Source organism: Diceros bicornis, chromosome 14, assembly GCF_020826845.1.
Source record: "Diceros bicornis minor isolate mBicDic1 chromosome 14, mDicBic1.mat.cur, whole genome shotgun sequence".
Taxonomy (NCBI): domain Eukaryota; kingdom Metazoa; phylum Chordata; class Mammalia; order Perissodactyla; family Rhinocerotidae; genus Diceros; species Diceros bicornis.
In genome coordinates this window covers 36,187,373-36,210,771 of record NC_080753.1, presented here as the reverse complement: position 1 = coordinate 36,210,771, position 23,399 = coordinate 36,187,373, and the positions used below count along the sequence as shown (strand labels likewise).

Sequence of the window (23,399 nt, the reverse complement as noted above, 5' to 3'; positions counted from 1 at the left end):
TAACAGACATAGAAACAGAAATAGACAGTAACACAATAATAGTAGGAGACTTTAACACTCCACTTACACCAACGGATAGATTATCCAAACAGAAGATCAATAAGGAAACATTGGCCTTAAATGACACACTAGAACAGATGGACCTAGTAGATATATACAGAGCATTCCATCCAAAAACCGAAGAATACACGTTCTTTTCAAATGCACATGGAACATTCTCCAGGATTGATCACATATTAGGCCACAAACCAAGTCTCCATAAATTTAAGAAGATTGAAATAATACCAAGCATCTTTTCTGACCACAACGGTATGAAACTAGAAATCAACTATAGGAAGAAAATCAGAAAAGCCACAAATACGTCGAGATTAAACAAAATGCTACTGAACAACAACTGGGTTAACGAAGAAATCAAAGAAGAAATCAAAAAATACCTGGAGACAAATGAAAATGAAAATACGACATGCCAGAATTTATGGGATACAGCAAAAGTGATTCAAAGAGGGAAGTTCATAGCAATACAGGCCTATCCCAACAAACAAGACAAATCTCAAATAAACAATCTAACAATGCCCCTAAAGGAACTGGAAAAAGAAGAACAAACAAAGCCCAAAATCAGTAGAAGAAGGGAAAAAATCAGAGCAGAAATAAGTGAAATAGAGACCAAAAAACAATAGAAAAATTTAATAAAACCAAGAGCTGCTTCTTTGAAAAGATCAACAAAATTGACAAACCTTTAGCTAGACTCACCAAGAAAAAAAGAGAGAAGGCACAAATAAGTAAAATCAGAAATGAAAGAGGAGAGGTTACAACAGGCACCTCAGAAATACAAAAGATTATAAGAGAATACTATGAAAAGATATATGTCAACTAATTCGACAATCTGGAAGAAATGGATAAATTCTTAGAATCATACAACCTTCCAAAACTGGATCAAGAAGATGTAGAGAATTTGAATAGACCAATCACCAGTAAGGAGATCGAAACAGTAATCACAAACCTTCCCAAAAATAAAAGTCAAGGACCAGATGGCTTCCCTGGTGAATTCTACCAAACATTCAAAGAAGACTTAATACCTATCCTTCTCAAACTCTTCCAAAAAATTGAGGAGGGGGGGAAGCTCCCTAACTCATTCTACGAAGCTGACATTACCCTGATACCAAAACCAGACAAAGACAACACAAATAAAGAAAATTACAGGCCAGTATCACTGATGAACATCAATGCAAAAATCCTCAACAAAATACTAGCAAATCGCATACAACAATACATTAAAAACATTATACACCATGATCAAGTGGGATTTATTCCAGGGATGCAGGGATGGTTTAACATTCGCAAATCAATCAACGTAATACACCACATTAATAAAATGAAGAATAAAAATCACATAATCATCTCAATAGATGCAGAGAAAGCATTTGACAAGATACAGCATCCATTTATGATAAAAACTCTGAATAAAATGGGTATAGAAGGAAAGTACCTCAACATAATAAAGACCATATATGACAAACCCACAGCTAATATCCTCCTCAATGGTGAATAGCTGAAAGCTATCCCTCTAAGAACAGGAACCAGACAAGGATGCCCATTGTCACCACTCCTATTTAACATAGTACTGGAAGTCCTAGCCAGAGCAATCAGGCAAGAAAAAGAAATAAGAGGGATCCAAATTGGAAAGGAAGAAGTGAAACTGTCACTATTTGCAGATGACATGATTTTATATATAGAAAACCCTAAAGAATCCACCAGAAAACTTTTAGAAATAATAAATGAATATGGTAAAGTTGCAGGATACAAAATCAACATACAAAAATCAGTTGCATTTCTGTACACTAACAACGAAGTAGCAGAAAGAGAAATTAAGAATACCATCCCATTTACAATTGCAACAAAAAGAATAAAATACCTAGGAATAAACTTAACCAAAGAGGTGAAAGACTTGTACACGGAAAACTATAAAACATTGCTGAAAGAAATTGAAGAACACACAAAGAAGTGGAAAGATATTCTGTGCTCCTGGATTGGAAGAATTAACATAGTTAAGATGTCCATACTTCCTAAAGCCATCTATAGATTCAATGCAATCCCTATCAAAGTTCCAACAACGTTTTTCACAGAAATAGAACAAAGAATCCTAAAATTTATATGGAACAACAAAAGACCCCGAATAAGTAAAGGAATCCTGAGAAAAAAGAACAAAGCTGGAGGTATCACACTCCCTGATTTCAAAATATACTACAAAGCTATAGTAACCAAAACAGCATGGTACTGGCACAAAAACAGACACACAGATCATTGGAATAGAATCAAAAGCCCAGAAATAAACCCACACATCTATGGACAGCTAATCTTCGACAAAGGAGCCAAGAACATACAATGGGGAAAAGAAAGTCTCTTCAACAAATGGTGTTGGGAAAACTGGATAGCCACATGCAAAAAAATGAAAGTAGAACCTTACCTTACACCATACACAAATGTTAACTCCAAATGGATTAAAGACTTGAATGTAAGACCTGAAACTTTGAAACTTCTAGAAGAAAACATAGGCAGTATGCTCTTTGACATCAGTCTTAGCAACATATTTTCAAGCACCATGTCTGACAGGACAAGAGAAACAATAGAAAAAATAAACAAATGGGACTACATCAAACTAAAAAGCTTCTGCACAGCAAAGGAAACCATCAACAAAATGAAAAGACAACCTAACAATTGGGAGAATATATTTGCAAACCATACATCTGATAAGGGGTTAATCTCCAAAATATATAAAGAACTCATGCATCTCAACAACAAAAAAACTAACAACCCAATTAAAAAATGGGCAAAAGACCTGAACAGACATTTCTCCATAGAAGATATGCAGATGGCCAACAGACACATGAGAAAATGTTCAAAATCACTGACTATCAGGGAAATACAAATCAAAACTACAATGAGATATCACCTCACGTCCGTCAGAATGGCTATAATTAACAAGACAGGAAACAACATGTGTTGGAGAGGATGTGGAAAGAAGGGAACTCTCATACACTGCTGGTGGGAGTGCAAACTGGTGCAGCCACTATAGAAAACTGTATGGAGATTCCTCAAAAAATCAAGGATAGTACTACCATATGATCCAGCCATTCCACTCCTGGGTATTTATCCAAAGAACCTGAAAACACCAATTTGTAAAGGTACATGCACCCCTGTGTTCATTGCAGCGTCATTCACAATAGCCAAGACTTGGAAGCAACCTAAGTGCCCAGCAAGGGACGAATGGATAAAGAAGCTGTGGTATATATACACAATGGAATACTACTCATCCATAAGAAATGATGAAATCCAGCCATTTGTGACAACATGGCTGGACATTGAGGGTATAATGCCAAGCGAAATAAGTCAGAGGGAGAAGGTCAAATACCGTATGATTTCCTTCATCAAGTAGTAGACAATAACAACAATAAACAAATACATAGGGACAGAGATTGGATTGGTGCTTACCAGAGGGGAATGGGGGAGGGAGGAGGGTGAAACGGATAATTCGGTACATTTGTGTGGTGATGGGTTATAATTAGTATTTTGGTGGTGAACATGATGTAATCTATGCAGAAATAGAAGTATAATGATGTACACCTGAAATTTTTACAATGTTATAAACCAATGTTACTGCAATAAAAAAAAAAAAGAAAACTTTATTTAAGTGTACCTCAGTTCTGTTACCCCATAAGAAAGTAGGAAGATGAATTCCCACTATGAAAAAATTGCCATGAGGGTGTCATACTCTAAAATATGCTCCAAATGAAGCTATTCTGATGAACATCTACTGTTCTTCATCTCCAGGAAAGAGAAACCAAATGAAAGACATTGAGATGCAGCAGGAAGAATTGAAAATCAACTTCTTAAAGGTCCAGTGGAAGAAGTAGCAACACCAGTTTTCCAGAGAAACACTGGGATTTCCTTAAATACCTTGGAAAAAGAGACTTTTTAACTCTCTAGGTTAAAAGAAATGTATTACTGTTTATAGGAAAAAAGTCTATAAAGACCAATTCTATAGCTTTTTTAAAGGGTTTATGAACTAAGCTACAAAGAATTATACAAAAGTAGGAAACTCACCTGCAATAACAATCCTAAAGAAAAAACTGCAAAGAGGAGAATATGTGCTAAGATTGCCTAAAGTTTCAGAATATTGAAGTTTTCTGCCTTCAACACCCTCCCTCCTTGAGTTCAATCTGAAATAATGTATGACATTGATTAGAAATGTTATGCTTGCCATGCTGTACTTCCCAGAGCCATTGTCTCCTCCACTCTCCATCTCCTTTTCTAGCTCCTAGAAATTTAACAAGGAAATTTAATGATGACTATACTTAGTAACACGATATTGAATACTTGAAAGTGGCTGAGAATAGATCTGAAGCACTCTCACCAGACACACACAAAAAAGAGTCAACTATATGAGGTGATGGATGTGTTAATTGTCCAGATGGTGGTAGTCATTTCACAATGTTTATGTAAATCAAAACATCACACTATACACTTTAAATATATATAACTCTATTTTTCAATTATTCCTCAATAAAGTTTGGAGGAAAAAAACAACATAATTTACTTAACTCCTTTGAGCTTCAGTTTTCTTGTGGTAAAGTAGGAATGGTTTTAGTACTTCCTCCACTGGGTTGTTGAAAGAATTCAATGAGCTAATACATGTGAAACAATGTTCATAACAATAACTTATACAATGAGTACACAATAAATGTTATTTATTTCTATAATTGTCATAACATATTATATAACAAGGAATTATTAATGTGGTAAATATATAATCTTTCAAAACAACAAAAATGGACTTCAATAGAAATATGGGCAAACTACATGACATTTATTAATGTTATTACAAAGTTTGAGTAAATGCCAGATCACATATTGATATTCCTTGGATGAAGCAGATAAAATATTTTCCCTAAAGGATGCAGCAAGAAGCAAGGACACACACTGGAGAGATCAGCCTCATTCTCCCAGAGAGATATCTGAGATTTGGGATCCCAAAATTAAAGAAAATAATTCAGTGTTATTACCAATAGTGAAAGAATCAGATTTAGAAGGAACAAAAGCAATACTACTTCTCTCTATTCCCCTTATTTGTTTGCTGTAGAACCACAGGTATAAATAAGTAGAATATTAAAGATAATCAGGAGTGACATCAGCATCATGGTGGAGTGAGTTGTTCTTCAGTATCTTCCCCCTAAGTTACTACCAAGCAGACATTCATGAACCAACAGCGATTCCCTACAAAGCACAATAAGACATCTGAGAGATCCATGCAGCCATACATCTGAAGGTGGGGATACTGGATCCTCGGGAAGCAGTGGAAGGAGGTGCGTGGATCTCCTCCCCCTCCCTGGTGGCAGTGATCTAGGTCATGGGTCCTTACATGGCAGCTGGTGCATGACTATAAAAGGAGGTGGTGGGGACAAGCAGGCCTGCTAATGAATGTTTTCACTTTCAGAGTTTCAGCCAGGCCCATGGGAGCATCCACAGTACCATGGCGGCCCTGCCCATGGGAATTCTCCACACCTAGTGGCATGGCTCAGCCACAACATGGGCACCGCCACCAAGCACAGTAGCCCAGGTGAACCACCCATGAGCACAGAGCAGGCCTGCATGCAAGAAAGAAAGTGCCCCTCCCTTTGCACCTGTTGCACCAGCTTGGCTGGTCCCCAGCCAAGGCAGCTGTCCTGCACCAGAGCAACTGCATGTGTGTGTGTGACCCACCAAGTGGCTGCAGCTAGCGGGCAAATGCAGACAAGCCCTATTGGCACAACTTCCAGCAGATGTGGCACATTCAGAAAACATAGCTCCTGCCCCCACCAGAGGTACCAGGTGGAATCCGCAACCTGATATTACCACAAATGCCTTGGCAAAGGATCAGTTTATCAAACACCAAGAAAAACTACAGTAACACTTCAGAGCAGAAGGAAAATGGCAAGTCTCTAGAAACCAATCCAGAAGTCACAGAAATTTACAATCTAAATTACAGAGGATTTAAAATAGTTGTCATAAAGAAACACAACAAGTTATAAGAAAACTCAGAAAGACAGTTCAATGAGCTCAGAAACAAAATTAATGAGTAGAGGGAATATTTCACCAAAGAGCTTGAAACACTAAGAAAAAAAAAATTCTGGGTATGAAGAACACAATGAATGAGTTAAAAAATAATCTAGAAGGTCGGTCCCATGGCTTGGTGGTTAAGTGCGCACGCTCCGCTGCTGGCGGCCCGGATTCAGATCCTGGGCATGCACCGACGCACTGCTTCTCCAGCCATGCTGAGGCTGCATCCCACATACAGCAACTCGAAGGATGTGCAGCTATGACATGCAACTATCTACTGGGGCCTTGGGGGGATAAATAAATAAATAAATAAATAAAATTAAGAAAATAATAATAATAATCTAGAGGGGCTGGCCCAGTGGCGTTGTGGTTAAGTGCATGCACTCTGCTGCAGAAGCCCGGTGATCACAGGTTTGGATCCCAGGCACACACCAATGCACCGCTTGTCAAGCCATGCTGTGCTGGGGTCCCATGTAAAGTAGAGGAAGATGGACGTGGATGTTAGCCCAGGGCCAATCTTCCTCAGCAGAATGAGGAGGATTAGCAACAGATGTTAGCCCAGGGCTAATCTTCCTCACAAAAAATTAAATAAATAAATAATCTAGAAACCTTAAAAAGTAGAGCTGATGTTATGGAATTAATGATTTACAGGACAGAAATATAGAAATGATTCAGGTGGAGGAGGAGAGAGAACTAAAACTTTAAAAAAATGAAGAATTTCATCAAGAAATATCCAACTCAACAAGGAAATGCAACTTAAATATTGTAGGTATTCTAGAGGGAGAAGAGAGGAAGAACGGAGCGGGGAGCTTGTTCAAAGAAATAATAGCTGAGAACTTCCCAAAACTGGGGAAAGAACTGGACTTACAAGTACATGAAGCCAATAAAACTCCTTATTACATCAATGGTAAAAGACCTTCTCCACAACATATAATAGTAAAACTGGCAAAAATCAATGACAAAGAAAAAAATATTAAGGGAAGCGAGGCATAAGAGAATAATCTACAAAGGAATCCCTGTCAGGGTTTCAGGATTTCTCAGCAGAAACCTTACAGGCTATGAGAAATTGGAAGGATATATTCAAAATACTGAAAGATAAAAACTTTCAGGCAGGAATACTCTATCCAGTGAAACTATTCTTCAGATATGATGGGGAAATAAACGTTTTCCCAGACAAACAAAAGATGAGGGAGTTCATTGCCACTAGAACTCCCTTACAAGAAGTGATCAAGAATGCCATCATTCCTGAAACAAAAAGGCTAAGGTTTATAAAGCCTTAAGCAAGGAAATAAGTAGACAGACAAAATCAGAAAACTGCAGCTCTCTGTCAGAGAGGCTTAGCAAAAACTTAATTATACCATAAAATATAAAGGGAAGGAAAGCATCAAAAGTAACTATAAACACTTCAATTTAGTCACAAACTCACAACACAAAACAGAATAATTTGTGACAACAATAACTCAGAAGGGGAAGAGGAAAGGGCTGAAACCTGCTAAGGCTAATGGAGATAAGAGGATGTCAGAAAATGGACTATCTCATCTAAAAGATCTTTTATACAAACATCACAGTAATCACTAAACAAAAAATCAGAGCAGAGACACAAATCATAAATAAAGAGAAAACTGAGAAAACCATCAAAGAAAACTACCAAATCGAAATGGCAGTCAGAAATACAAGGGAAGAGAAACAATGGAAATATAGAAAAACTGTAAAACAAGAGATAAAATGGCAATATTAAGCCCTCATATATCAGTAATTACTCTAAATGTAAATGGATTGAATTATCCAATAAAAAAATGCAGAGTGACTGGATGGATTACAAAGGAAGACCCAACAATATGCTGCCTCCAGGAAACACATCTCAGCTCTAAACACAAACACAGGCTCAGAGTGAAGGGATGGAAGATGATACTCCAAGCTAATGGCAAAAAAGAAAGCTGGTGTTGCCATACTTACATCAGACAAAGCAGACTTCAAGGTAAAAAAGTTAATGAGAGACAAAGAGGAGCAGTGTATAATGATAAAAGGGACTTTCCACCAAAAGAACATAACACTTATGAATATATATGCACCTAACACAAGAGCACCGAAGTATATAAAGCAACTATTAACAGACCTAAGGGGAGGAATTAACAGCAACAAAATAATAGTAGGGAACCTCAACATCCACTTACAACAATGGAGAGATCATCCAGACAGAAACTCAACAAGAAAATAGTGGATTTAAATGTAACACTAGACCATATGGAATTAATAGATACGTACAGAGCATTCCATACAAAAACAGCAGAATTCACATTCTTCTCAAGTGCACATGGAACATTCTCAAAGACAGACCATATCTTGGGAAACCTGGCAAGACTCAGTAAATTTAAGAAGGTTGAAATCATATCAAGCATCTTTTCCAACCACAATGCTCTGAAAATAGAAATCAACTACAAGAAAAAAGCTGAGAAAGTCACAAAGATATGGAGACTAAACAACATGCTACTGAACAACCATTGGATCAATGAAGAAATCAAAGGAGAAATCAAAAAATACCTGGAGACAAGTGAAAATGAAAATACATGATACCAACTCTTATGGGATGCAGCAAAAGCAGTTATAAGAGGGTAATTCATAGCAATACTGGCCCACCTGAACAAACAAGAAAAATATAAAATAAGTAATCTTAAACTACTCCTAATAGAGCTAGAAACAAAAAATAAGAACAAACAAAGCCCTATGTCAGCAGAAGGAGGAAAATAATAAAAATTAGAGCAAACATACATGAAATAGAGACTGAAAAAAAAAACAGTAGAAAGGATCAATGAAACTAAGAGCTGGTTCTTTGAGAAGATAAACAAAATTGACAAATCCTTAGCCAGACTCACTAAGAAAAAAAGGGAGAAGCCTCAAATAAATAAAATTAGAAATGAAAGAGGAGAAATTACAATGGATACCACAGAAATACAAAGGATTATAGGAGAATACTATGAAAAACTATATGCCAATGAATTGGCTAACCTAGAAGAAATGATAAATTCTTAGACTCATACAACCTCCCAAAACTGAATCAAGAAGAAATAGAGAATCTGAATAGACCAATCACAAGTAAAGAGATTGAAACAGTAATCAAAAACCTCCCAAAAAACAAAAGTTCAGGACAAGACAGCTTCTCTGGAGAATTCTACCAAACTTTGAAGGATTTAATACCTATCCTTCTCAAACTATTCCAAACAACTGAAGAAGACAGAATGCTTCCTAATTCGTTCTATGGGGTCAACATCACCCTGATACCAAAACCAGACAAAAAGAACTCAAAGAAGAAAAATTACAAAAATCCTCAACAAAATGTTAGCAAGCTGAATACAATGCATTAAAAGGGTCATACACCTTGATCAAGTGGGATTTATACCAGGGACACAGATATAATATCCACAAGTCAATCATTGTGATACATCACATTAACAAAATGAGGAATAAAAATCACATGATCATCTCAAGAGATGCAGAGAAAGCATTTGACAAGATCCAACATCAATTTATGATAAAAACTCTCAATAATACAGGTATAGAAGGAAAGTTCCTCAACATAATAAAGGCTATATATGGCAAACCCACAGCCACCATCATACTTTATGGTGAAAAACTGAAAACCATCCCTCTGAGAACAGGAACAAGACAAGGGTACCCACTCTTGCCACCCTTATTCAACATAGTACTGGAGGTTTGGGCCAGAGCAATTAGGCAAGAAAAAGAAATAAAAGGGATCCAAATTGGAAAGGAAAAAGTGAAACTATAACTGTTTGAGGATGACATGATCCTGTACATAGAAAACCCTAAAGAATCCACCAGAAAACTATTAGAAATAATCAACAACCACAGCAAAGTTGCAGGGTATAAAATCAACCTACAAAAATCAGTGGCATTTCTATAAACTAATAACAAACTAGCAGAAAGAGAAGTCAAGAATACAATCCCATTTACAATCACAACACAAAAGAATAAAATATCTAGGAATAAATTTAACCAAGGAGGTGAAAGACCTATACACTGAAAACAATAACACGTTACTGAAAGAAATTTAAGATGACATAAAGAAATGGAAAGATATTTCATGCTCATGGATTGGAAGAATAAACTTAGTTAAAATGTCCATATTGCCTAAAGCAATCTACAGAGTCAATGCAATCCCAGTCAGAGTCCCAATGACATTCTTCATGGAAATAGAACAAAGAATCCTAAAATTTATATAGAACAACAAAAGACTCCGAATAACTAAAGCAATCCTCAGAAAAAAGAACAAAGCTGGAGGCATTGCAATCCCTGACTTCAAAATATACTACAAAGCTCTATTAATAAAACAATATGGTACTGGCGCAAAAACTGAGACAAAGATCAGTGAAACAGAATTGAAAGCCCAGAAATAAAACCACACATCTGTGGACAGCTAATCTTCAACAAAGGGCCCAAGAACATACAATGGAAAAGGGAAGTCCCTTCAATAAATGGTGTTCGGGAAACTGGACAGCCACTTGCAAAAGAATGAAAGTAGACCATTATCTTACATCGTACACAAAAATTAACTCAAAATGGATTAAAGATTTGAAGGTAAGATGTGAAACCAAGACGGTTTCTTCTAGGTTTCTCCTAGAAGAAAATATAGGCCTTACACTCTTTGATATCGGTCTTAGCAGTATCTTTTCAAATACCATGTCTACTCAGGCAAGGGAAACAAAAGAAAAAATTAACATATGGGACTACATCAGACTAAAATGCTTCTGAAAGGCAAAGGAGACAATGAAAATACAATCCACAGACTGGTAGAAAATATCTCCAAATCATATATCTGACAAGGAGTTAATTTCTAAAATATATAAAGATCTCAAATAATTCAACAACATAAAAACAACCTGATCAAAAAATGAGCAGAGGATATGAACAGACATTTTTCCAAAGAAGATATACAAATGTACAACAGACACATGAAAAGTTGTTCAACATCACTAATTATTACAGAAATGCCAAAAATCAAAACTACAATAAGTTATCACCTTACACTCATCAGAATGGCTATAATTACCAAGACAAAAAATAATAAATGTTGGAGAGGTTGTGGAGAAAAGGGAACCCTCATACACTGCTGGTGGGAATGCAAACTGGTGAAGCCACTACGGAAAACAGTATGGAGATTTCTCAAAAAATTAAAAATGGAAATACCGTATGACCCAGCTATCCCACTACTGGGTATTTATCCAAAGAACTTGAAATCAACAATTCAAAGAGATGTATGCACCCCTATGTTCATTGTAACAGTATTCACAATAGCCAAGATGTGGAAGCAACCCAAGTGCCCATCAACTGACGAATGGATAAAGAAGATGTGATGTATAGATATACACAATGGATACTATTACTCAGCCATAAATAAGACAAAATCAACCCATTTGCAACAATGTGGATGAAGCTTGAGGGTATTATATTAAGTGAAATAAGGTAGACAAAGAAAGACAAACACTGCATGATTTCACTCACATGTGAAAGATAAACAAACACAAGGATAAAAAGAACAGATTAGTGGTTACCGGAGGGGTAGACTATTGGTGGTGAGCATGATGCAATATATACAGAAACTGATATATAATTATGTACACCTGAAATTACACAATGTTATAAACCATGTGACCTCAATAAAATAATTGAAAACAAAAAGATAATCATCATTCTGTACAGATCAATGGGATGTGACTGGCCCCCATTTCCTAACTGTCATTGCCAAATTTCTTCCCATTTTATAAACAGAGCTTTTCCAGGGAAGTCCCCACAATGAGAATGGGTATACATACCACTGTCCCAGGAAACAAAAGATATTTTTACTGAGAAAACATATCAGGCCATTGAGACTTGTCCATGCTTCTGAAACTAAGGAAGAAACACAGTAAGGAAAGAAAATAGGAATAATGAAGAAAATTAAACTCCAATAGGAATTCCCCAAAGGGAATTCCCTCTTACTGCAGTTATGGAAATATATCCTGTTTATTCTTACAACAATCCTTCTCAGACCCAGGGGACACGTTCCCTCAGGATTTGTACTTCTAGAGATCTGTGGCTCATAAAAGGGCAGGCAGAATTTCAGAAATAGAAGAGGTCTTTGAAGATAAAGAGTTTATGCTGCAATCCCAATATGAAATATCACTTCAAATATTTTTCTACTATTTGTAATCACTGGGAGTGTAACCCCGAAAATATTTATTATCTGTGAATTTGAACACTAGGTCAGGTAAGAGAATGAAATAGGAGACAAGCTGAGCAGTTGCCCATATATTTTGTCTGCTTGTTAGTATTGAAGTTTAGTACCCAGGATTCAGAGCTGGTTTCCATGTCTGATGATGGTCTCCTCATTGTGTTTGCGAGTTTTAAAGGCTGTTTACTTCCTACGTTTTTGTTGTCAGATCTCATTCTCAATTCAACGTGCCTGGTTCTCCAGATACTCTCCAAAGTAAATATACAATCTCTGAATACTGAAATTGCAGTGAAATAATTCATGTAGTGCAGACAAATCTGATTGTTAATTTTCTTTAAACATTAGGAAAAGTTTCTCTTCACTAAATTAATTTTTCTTATTTATTTTCTTATTGACGTCATATTGGCTTATAACATTGTGTAAATTTCAGGTGTACATTATTATATTTCAGTTTCCATATTCACAGCAATGTGTTCACCATCAATAGTCTAGTATTTATCCATCACCAGATATATATGCCCTTTTATCCCTTTCGCCCTCCCCATACCCGCTTCTCTGGTAACCACTAATCTGTTCTCCTTATCTATGTCTTTGCTTATCTCAAATGAATTTTTGATAAAATCTTGTTTTGTGGGTCAGATAACCATAAATGACATTAGGCATGTCATTTATATCTGAAACAGGAGTGGTAAATTTTAACAATATACAAAATATACATGGCAATCAAAGAAAACTGCTCTGAATTGCTTAAAGCCAGTCTTTCACAGAGTAGTAGAAGTTAGATAATTTCCCACAATTTCCTCCAGCTAGAAAGGCTAGAATCCCATGTCATCTCTAGAAGTGTTCCCTAGTTAAATCACTTTTTTATTCTACTCATGTCAAATCTTTTTCTTTTCCCGTCAGGGATTTTCCGAACTTTGAATGATTCCCCTTCTATAGGAAGCCTCCAATGTCTGCACCTCTATCAGATTTTCTTATAGTCATTATTCTCTCCTTGTCTATTTTTCTTAAGTAAAAACCCTTCAGATGGTTTCTTAGTAGGTCAAGAGATAGCAGTGTGCTGGACTACTTAAAAATTTGCCCTTGTTAGAGCCGACTTAGGAAAACGAAAGGAAAATTGTGTCAGAGAGTAGATGTTCAGAGTCAGAGAAGGTGATAGGCTGGCAACATGCTCTGAATCCCCAGAAGAAAGAAAACTATTAATGATAAATTTAATAATGAAAATAATGGTTGAGTCACAGTCCACAACCAACATGTAACCTTAATATTTAATAGTCTAACGGTCAAAATACTTGTAAGGTTGTAACCTCTGAGGTTGGGACTATGTAAAACAACAATGTTCTCCCTCAAAATATTGTTGTCTAGGAGGGAAAATCCTAGGCTGAAAAGACTCTGATTCCCATCAGAGAGCATTTCATACACTATTTTGTCTTTTTTTTTTAAGTGATGCTGAATCAAACCTCAGTCACTGAATTTCTCCTTCTGGGGATAACAAACATCCAAGTACTGCAGCCTTTGCTCTTCGTGGTTTTCCTCACAATTTATTTTCTCAATTTGTCTGGGAATGGAGCCATCCTGATGGTTATCATCTCTGATCCAAGACTCCATTCCCCTATGTATTTTTTCCTGGGAAATCTGTCGTGTCTAGATATCTGCTACTCCACGGTGACACTGCCAAAGATGCTAGAGAACTTACTCTCTACAAACAAAGTGATTTCTTTCTTGGGATGCATAAGTCAGCTTCACTTCTTCCACTTTCTGGGCAGTACCGAGGCCATGCTGTTGGCTGTAATGGCCTTTGACCGCTTTGTGGCTATCTGCAAACCACTTCGTTACCCTCTTATCATGAATCATCAGCGCTGTACCCAGATGGCTGTCACTATCTGGACCATTGGTTTTTTCCATGCCCTGCTGCACTCCATAATGACCTCTCGCTTGAACTTCTGTGGATCCAACAATATCCATCACTTCTTCTGTGATGTTAAACCATTGTTGGAGTTGGCCTGTGGAAACACTAGGCTCAACCAGTGGCTGCTCAATACTGTCACAGGGACTTCTGGCATGGGCTCATTCTTTTTAACACTTCTCTCTTATTTCTACATTATCATCTATCTTTTCGTCAAGACCCGTTCTTGCAGCATACTTCACAAAGCACTATCCACTTGTGCCTCCCACTTTATGGTAGTAATTCTTTTGTATGCTCCTGCTGTCTTTACCTACATTCGCCCTGCTTCGGACAGCTCCATGGACCAGGACTGGGTCATTGCCATCATGTACAGTGTGGTCACTCCTGTACTAAATCCACTGATCTATACCTTGAGGAACAAGGAAATAAAGGGAGCCTTGAGTAGAGTGATCAGAATGAGGCACTAACTTGAAGAAATCTAGACAACTTTTCTGAGACATAAATAAACAGGCAATGAGAAAGTTGAGATATGAAATTGTACTGCTTCTCAAGTTGTTTACAATATGTATAACAGAGGGAACTGAATAAAGGGAAAATAAACGGGAAAGTCCAGTCCTGCTGTGCTAAACAACACATTCCTAGGTTTCATAGGGAAAAGTTGAACAAATGGAACACTAGCCATGGATCCTAATCTTAAATTTGTTTTTGGACTATCAGTTGATACAACTTATTTGTTATATATTCTTATGTGTTATTAAATGATATCAGGTATAGAAACATGCCTATTTATCGATGTATTTGGGTATTTGAATAATACTGAGGGCTGTTTATCTGTGTGGTCCCTCTAAGTTAACATTTTAGTATGAACAATGACAATATTGTGCTTTATATATTAAAGATTTGAATTTAGGACTATGATTATTCAATTGGAAAAGTAAATGTTAACTCACATATGTGTTAAAGGAAATTTTTAAGCAGTATGTCATGACTTCTTTTTCTCTAAGCAAGGAGGCAAGTAAATAATTAAACCAAATAATATTATAATCGCTAATTAACAGATAAAATAACCAATGATTAATCTAAAGAGTTTTGCAACCTCTATCTCCAGAAATGTTTTATAAGTCAACTGGACAAACTGGCAAGGATTACTGTAAAATACTGTTAAAAGAGGAGACAGATTGAAAAAAAAAATCTCAGGAATCCCTTTCTAGCTCTTTAGTGTGTTATTTTCCCCTCCATCTTTGGTCATGGAAAATGATGAGTTTGAAAACTCTTCCTATTTTTTTGTTTTGTTTTCCTACTTCTATACTTATTTTTACAGAGTGTAATGTGATGTAATCCGATGAAATACCAATGAAATATAAAAAACTCATCAAATTTTGTCTTGTTTTCCTCACTTGTCACCAAACATATACTAAGTGAAAGCTATTAAATCATAACTGCTGAGGTATTTTTGGAGCAAATACACAAGAGGTATTATGTTCCTTATTTTCTAAGTTCCTAGAAATGGCTCCTGGGCCTTGAATGATGGTTGGTGCCAGCATTTATAACTATTTAGAGGTACAGACAGACAAGACTATGAAAGGATATTTTGAGCTCATAGACTGACTGTTCAAGGTCTCTGCATTCACTCTTTTAAACCCAAACAAGTTGGTTCTGACCTCAATCCCATGTTTCTTCTATCTTCCACCTCTGCCTTCTTTGGTCCCTCAGTTACAGTTTTGTTTACAAAAGAATACATGTGGAGAAGGTGTCTTCTACAGTGAGCAGTCTCACATCAGCTTTTCTGTTGATCACACTTTTCTGCCTAATCCAAGTTGCATGGATGCTGTGAATTGTAGAGGAGCACAGGGGTCCTAGTTACTTTTTGCTTCATAACATCTTAGTATACCAAAATATAGGAACTTAAGTCACTTATTTAATTAAACTGCACTATTCTATGGGTCAGAAATTGGAAAGGACACAACAAGGAAGAGTTGACTGTCCTCCATAATGTCACAGACCTCAGCTGGGGTGACTTGAACAGCTGGGCGAGGGATAACTGGGAGCTGACAAAGTCTCTCTCTCTATTTCTGTCTTTCTTCAGTTTCTCCATGTGGCTATCATGTGCTGTCAGCAGGGATGCCCCAGGGTAGGCTTTTTACATGGAGGCCAACACACCAAGGCAAAAGCTACCAGTCTTCTCACAGACAAACACAAGGAGGAGTATTAACATCACTTTTACCATACTCTATTGGTCATAAAAGTCACAGGACAATCAAGCTTCATAGAGAGAAGAAATCATCCCTACCTCTCATTGGAAAGAGTGTCAAAGATTTTATAAACATCCTCAATCCACCACAGTCCCAACTCTGAACTAATGATTTACATTGTCCCCACATACAAAGTATATTTACTCTCCCTCCAAATAATCCTAAAACCTCATCCTATAATAGCATAAGTTCAAAGTCTAGATCTTTCAGTCTAAATCAGGTCTGAGTACAGATGGGGCTTCTTGGGTATGATTCCTCGAATATGGTTTTTTTGATCTGAAGAACTTTGAACTACAGGGTCAAGTTATCTGCCCATCACACACTCAACACATAATGGTAAGATAGTATAGAATAACAGCAACAGAAAATCTCATTCCAAAAAGGAAAATGTGAGGCACATAACAGAATGTAGCAGTTGTGAAATTCAACTGGAGACATTTTTCTAACTCTGTCCCCTACAGCCCAAGATGATGAAATGGAAAATTATGATGCCAATGAAATTCTTTTAAAAATATTTTACAGTCTTATGATTCTCATTGTGGCTTACTCAGTTAGACAAACGCCATACTCAAAAATCTCTATGAGGCAGGCCTTTCTCTGGCTGGGACTAAGAGTCAGGTTATTGTCACACAACCACCTTAAAATTCCTAGAAACAGTTTCATCTTGTTGAAAAGCATCTGTAAGTCACGTCCTTAAGATTCTTAGGGACGTTCGACCCCAGCATAGACAGTCTAGGAAGCCTGACCTTACAATTTTTAGAAACTATTCTAGGATGTCCTTTATCTTTCTGAGGTTTCAACATAGGATCTTACATCCACATCTTTGAGATATTTACCTAAAGCCATGTTTACTAACAATATAAGATAAAATAATGATTTACATTGTATTTACCTCCCATTCAACTAACCCTACAGTAGATTCTTCTATAAGGTACAACTTGATTTAAGTTACACTAAGGGGAATTCTGGGATGGCTGGTTTGCCTGCTTATGAAAGCAAGCAGAGGGGAAAACAGTTGCCTTTCCCACAGCCAAGGTAGGGAAAGCAATGTCAATCTCTGCAGAGGATGCTAAGAAAAGGAAACACTCAGAGTTCTCACAGAGCCGTATCATGAAGGCACAATGAAGACACTGGGGAGGTAGGGCCAGAGGAGCTCATTCTTGAACACACTCTGCAAACTCCCAGAATTGACTAAGGGACACTTCAGAGGGGCTAACTTCAAGCTCAAGTTTCATAACCAGTTATATGATTGTGGGTTTGGTCACATATATAACCCCACTTTGCATCAGTAATTCCACTTGGAAAATAAATCATACATCCTCCTGGTGGACCATCTTGTCAGGATATTTCACAAGCCAGAGCCCAGTAATGTTATCTGATTATTAGTTGCCCACACGCACCCTGGTATCTTAGGCAGCTTACATCCATAAGGCTTTAACAACAGTATCTCATGAACCTAACTCAAAATATTGTTTTATTCCATATCTTCCAAAGCTTCTTAAGAATTACCAATTCATTTTCACCAAAAGAGACAGCATTCTAACCCACAAGATGTTAACAAGATAAATCGTAGCTTTTTGTAGTTTCTGTTAGAGAGGTACATATTTGTGCCTTTAGCTTTTTTCTTCACTATATAACAAACTAGAAGTAAAAAATATCCAGCGAAGGTGGTATGTCTTATTCATCTTTGTTTCCCAAGTACATTGTAGCTGTGTTATAAATGGTTACAGAAAGAATGAATAGAAATGCATGAATGGATGAAAGAATGAACAAAAATAGTCACTTGATTCACAATCCCTGGCCTTCTGCAAATGTGTTAAATGTGTCAAGCGTAAAGAAACACCAAAGATCGCAACAGTAGACAAGATTAGAAGAGAGCAGATCTCCATTATATGTGAATTCAGTATTTGTGAAATCATCTGCTCTCTAAAATTTATTTGTGGCCCCAAAATCAATATTCACAGCACCTTCCCTGTCATGCCTGGACATGAATATGCGCAGATGGCAAAAAAAAAATTGAGTCGTGATGGGCGTGTTCCCAGCTGAGGTTGAACAAAATGAAGCTCTTCCCTCTTGTTTCAGCTCTCATACTGTACACAAGTGTTCTTTTCATCGCATATTTAGGGCCACATTTTTCACAATTTGGATTTTTTTTTTTTTGGTGATTTCACTGTTGAAAATGGTCTCCAACTGTAGTGCTGAGGTGCTATCTAATGTTCCTAAGAGCAAAAAGGCTGAGATATGCTTTACAGAGAAAATACTTGTGTTTGATTAGCTTTTTCAGTCATGACTTATAGTGCTGTTGGTTGTGAGTTCAACGTTAATGAATGAATAATATATACTAAATAAAGTATCTTTAGGCAAAAATACACTTAAGACAAGATTATATATTCATCAGTTGACAAAAAAGTGACCAAAGTTTCGATGGAATCTAACACTGAATTTCACCTAGAGCAAAAGGGAGAATTCAGTATTCATCATTTTGTGTTCATGGCAACTTTATAGAAAAAACATTACTACTGCAAATAACAAGAATTGGCTCTTACTCACTTTAAAGATGAGAAAGCTGAGCCTCATGAAAGTGAAATGACTTGTACAAAGTTATAAAGCAGATCAGTCATGCAACTAGGTTTAAAAACCTGACCTAGTCAGTACTTTCGTGCTATATGTTCAATCCTAGGATGCAATAAGAAAAAAAGAAACAAAAGGGAAAAGAGGAGGAGGACATGGCATCAGACAAGCTTTTGTGGACCCTCCAATTTCACAAAGCATTGGTCTAGAAGTGGCACTCTGGTTAGCGAATTGAAAGTATTATCTTCAGAGTGAAAAATTAACATATTCACTGTAATGATGGTTCTTCAAATTTGATGGGGCTGTTCCTCTCTTGTCAGGGAATCTATACTGGAAAGATTTCCTCAACCCTTCATTAGTGAACTCAGGCAAATTGCTGCGATTTTTTCCATGTTTTACGTGACTCTCTTTACTGCCACAGAGGAAGGCCTTTCTTAAATGTCTGTGTTCAACAACAGGAATGCTTGTGTTCAACAACAGCAAAAGAAGTGGGCATTAGACATACTTTACACTAATAAAGGTCATTACTGATTGTACAGAACCCTGTGAGAGGATGTTCAGCAGTTGTGCTTTGATGAATATGACATCTTAAAGACTTCTAGATGTCCTAAGCTCAGAGATGACATTTCAGAGAGCAGGAGAGAAAACTTGGCCTCCGCCAGCCTGCTCCCTACACAGACAGGCAGATGTGATCCATCTTCAGGGAACTGCTTGCTCTGGCGGGGATCTTTGACTCTGGGGGAATAATTTGGCTGCTGCACTCCTGACACCAATCATCTCTGTGAGTTATCTCTGTGTGCATGGGTCTTAGGGTGGACAGTTCCCCTGAGGAGAAGAGACTCACACCAATAAAACTGCCAATCCCAGAGCCACCATCTCAGAGCCTGGAGACTCAAGAGCAGAAAAATAAACCTGAGAATACTTCTGAAGATTCCATGGTCTCCCAGAGTCCCTGACACCCTGGGCAAGATGTGTTTCTGAAAGAGGGAATGAGAAGAGGACATGGAGAACTTCTCTCTGAAACCTTCTTCTTCAGTTGTACTTTCTTCCTGTTTTTCCTAAGACAAAAGCTACATCCTACCTCTTCATCCCACAGAGCCAATTGATACATCATTCCAGTTCTCTTTTCCATCATTGGTGAGTGCTATTTACTCCTGCCCTGATGCCCAATATGGTGGGGTCAGTGTCTTTGATCATGCAAAATAGATTAGGAAAGGAAAGTTGGAGTGTAATTAATGATAGTGAGGCAAATTTTTCCTCCTATAGGTCAGATTCGAGTTGCATTAGCCCTATTTTAAAAAGGAAGAAGGAAGGAATGGAGGGAGGAGGGAGGAAGTAAACGAGGGAGGGAGGGAGGGAGGGAAGGAGAGGGAAAGGAAAAACTAAAACTAGAAAAGTCAAGGTAGGGGAAAGGAAAAACTAAAGCTAGAAAAGTCAAGGTAGGACTCTCCTAAGGTATCCCGCACCTATATCCAACAGAAAAATGGTTTGGAATATTTCTGTCCCTCTCTAGGATCAGAGAATAAATCTTTGGAGTGATGGATGAGAAAAAAAATAATCCTTCATCAGCCACTGAAGAAGGGAGAGAGATAGAGAAGGTGGCACACTTGGAATCTTTCACTTCTGAATTACACTCAGGCAGCTTCTCAGAGACAAGTAATCATCAATCCACTGTTTGATGTCTACCTTATATTTTTAAAGATTAGCTATTTTCATGTAAATCTCCTCTGACTTGACTTTGTCCACAGCTTCACAAAGGGAAGTGACACAATCAATGGCTCTATCTCAGTGATATCTTAAAATTTATTTTTAAAAATTATTTATATATTTACCTGTTTTTAAAATTAAATAATAAATGAAAGTATAAACTGAAAAGTATTTATAATATTTTAACATTTTTCAAGAGTCCTTATAGCTAGGATCAGAGCTGCTTTGTCCAAAATTTCAGAGGAAAACCTAAGATAATTCAGTAAATTCAATAAGTGAGCACAAGAGAGCTGATAAGTACAATTTCTTAATTACTAGCTTAAATTCTAGGTATAAATATTATGGTGTAAGCAACTATAAGCACAACTCCTGTTGGAGAATAGACAGGGCAAGGAAAGCGACCACTACTTATTTGACAGCAAAACTAATGAAAGCATAGAAAGTCTGGTTGACTCTCCTGGCCCCTTCTCATTCACCCCCACCCTGGAAGAATATTACGGATTTATACAGGTAAAAGTAAAAATAATATTTCGTAATACCAATTCCAGGCTACAAAGATAACATTTAAATTTATTCCCGTCAGTTCTATTCTTAAAATTCCAGCACAGCTGAGAAGAAATGTGATTGTTCCTTGTAGAGAAGAGAATGTCAGTGGGCAGCTAACCTGATCTCATCCAGGCAGCTATATAACTTCCCTGAAATAATCACTGGAAGGAATGGTACTAAATACAGGTAAGGTTGATGGAACAATTTCTGGTGATCAAGAAACAATTGAGAATAAGTTTCAGTGCAGATTTTCATGTTTATACCAGTGACCTGTACTTTCTCATTTATTCAGTAAAGGTAGAGAGGAACGGACAATATAAATTCTCAGGTTTCCTCTCCATCCGCAGAGTTCTCTATGTGAGTTAGCTTGCTGGACAGAGCTGAATTTCAGTTTCTTCACCATAAAACCACCTGGCTTCACCATGTTTATGGCACTGCCACTCACTGACCAGTAGTATCATAAAAGTTTGCAGTTGGACACAGGGGGAAAAGTATAAATGGAGGGAAAGTAGAAATGTTCAGTGCAAATCCATCTCTGCAATCCTGATCTGACAGCATGCTGAGAACATAGATATAGAAAAGGATATAGTATCTTATGAGACATGGATGCTGAGTCTAGAGTCCTAGTGGAAAGATAAAGTAATTCACAAGAAATTAAAGAGAAGGCTGCAAGCCAGCAGGTGGACCTGGGAACGAGAAGATTTCAGCTCTCACGTTACTACACACACCAGGGTGAACTTCCACACACCCCTTTCTCTCTGGCCTGCAGTCCACTCATTTTAGATGAGGTTATTGCACCAGATTTCCAGGTCCAATTGCCAATCTGATGAACTGTGACTCCCTCTGAACAATAAGAATTCAGGACTAGTTCACTAACCAGTGGACTAGAACATTTAGCTAATGCTTCATAAATGAATAAAGAAAGAAGGTTGTTATTTTAGAAAACACAGAGGAAGATGCCAAGTATGAGCAAAAGCAGAGTCAGCAAGGAGTCTAGATTCAATTAAAAATAAGGAAAGCTGACTAAACTGACCCTCACCCATTAGATTCTCTAAATGTTAAGTGTGTATCAGGGATAATAACAAATATAGTTTACTAAGGAGTCTGAATGTGTGGGATGTAAATGTGCAAAAGTTTACTTTTATGGTTACTGTCATAAACTGCTCTGTCTACTCCCCCCCTTTCCACTGGGTAGCAACTTCCCTAAGGACCGTCAGTCAGATTCCCTAATTTTTCAATAAGGTTTAGTTTCTAAAGGTGTTCTCTAGTTAGAAAAATTGTTTACTTTTCCTTTGCTTATACAAAGTATAATTTTGCACACAAAAGCCTGTTCATTTTTAAGGTTCAATCACATTTTTATGTCAATGCTCTTTCTTTTATAAGCCAGCCAACAACTAGTGCTAGAATTGGTTGAGTAGCTTGGTGTAGAAGGGAGCAAGCCTGTTATGCCCTTAATGGCCCCTCCTCTTCCCTGCCTCTACTCCTTCTGCTCTTGGGGAGGTGAGAAAGGAGAAGAACAACATGCTGGTAAGGTTGCATACTCTTCTTGGTTGGTGGTAACTTCTGCTCTAGCTCTTTGTGTGATTAATTTAGACAGCGGTGACTAGCTCTACTACGACTTGGCCTCTCACTCAGCTTCATCACGCAGTTGACAATAGCTGGTGGCCTCATACTAAATTTGATGCCCAAAACTCTTTTCCCAATGATCCAGTATAGCCCCTAATATCATCTTCCCTCTAAGAATCTACATCTGGGGCCTGTACACACAGGTGGATCCATCTTATTACCCCTGGAAATGCAGGAATTCAAGGAAGCTGGGTCTGTCTCTTCTCCACCGGAGGCGCCACCACATCTTCTTTCCCAAGGCTCCTTCCCTAAGTCTGGTAGCATGCTGCTGGTCAGCAAGCCCAGTGCTGAGTGGGCTTTCAGCTAGGAAACCAGAAGCCAGGCCACATTTCTACTATAAGATTTCAGCTCCTTAAAGTCAGGAGCTCTATGTTATCCATAGTTCTATTCTCAAATCCTGAGATACTGCCTGGCCTGGAAGAGAAAGCAGTAAAAACTGGAGACAGGAGAGAGTGGGAGGTCATTCTCTTTC

General features: G+C 37.5%; 1 protein-coding gene across 1 annotated transcript; it reads left to right on the top strand.

Moving 5' to 3' along the window:
- The first annotated feature begins 13,758 nt into the window (after positions 1-13,758).
- LOC131413937 (olfactory receptor 12D2-like) lies at positions 13,759-14,894 on the top strand. The gene has a single exon (XM_058554944.1). It carries the CDS (start codon positions 13,766-13,768, stop codon positions 14,690-14,692), a length of 927 nt encoding a protein of 308 aa, XP_058410927.1. The 5' UTR covers positions 13,759-13,765; the 3' UTR covers positions 14,693-14,894.
- Positions 14,895-23,399: the final 8,505 nt, after the last annotated feature.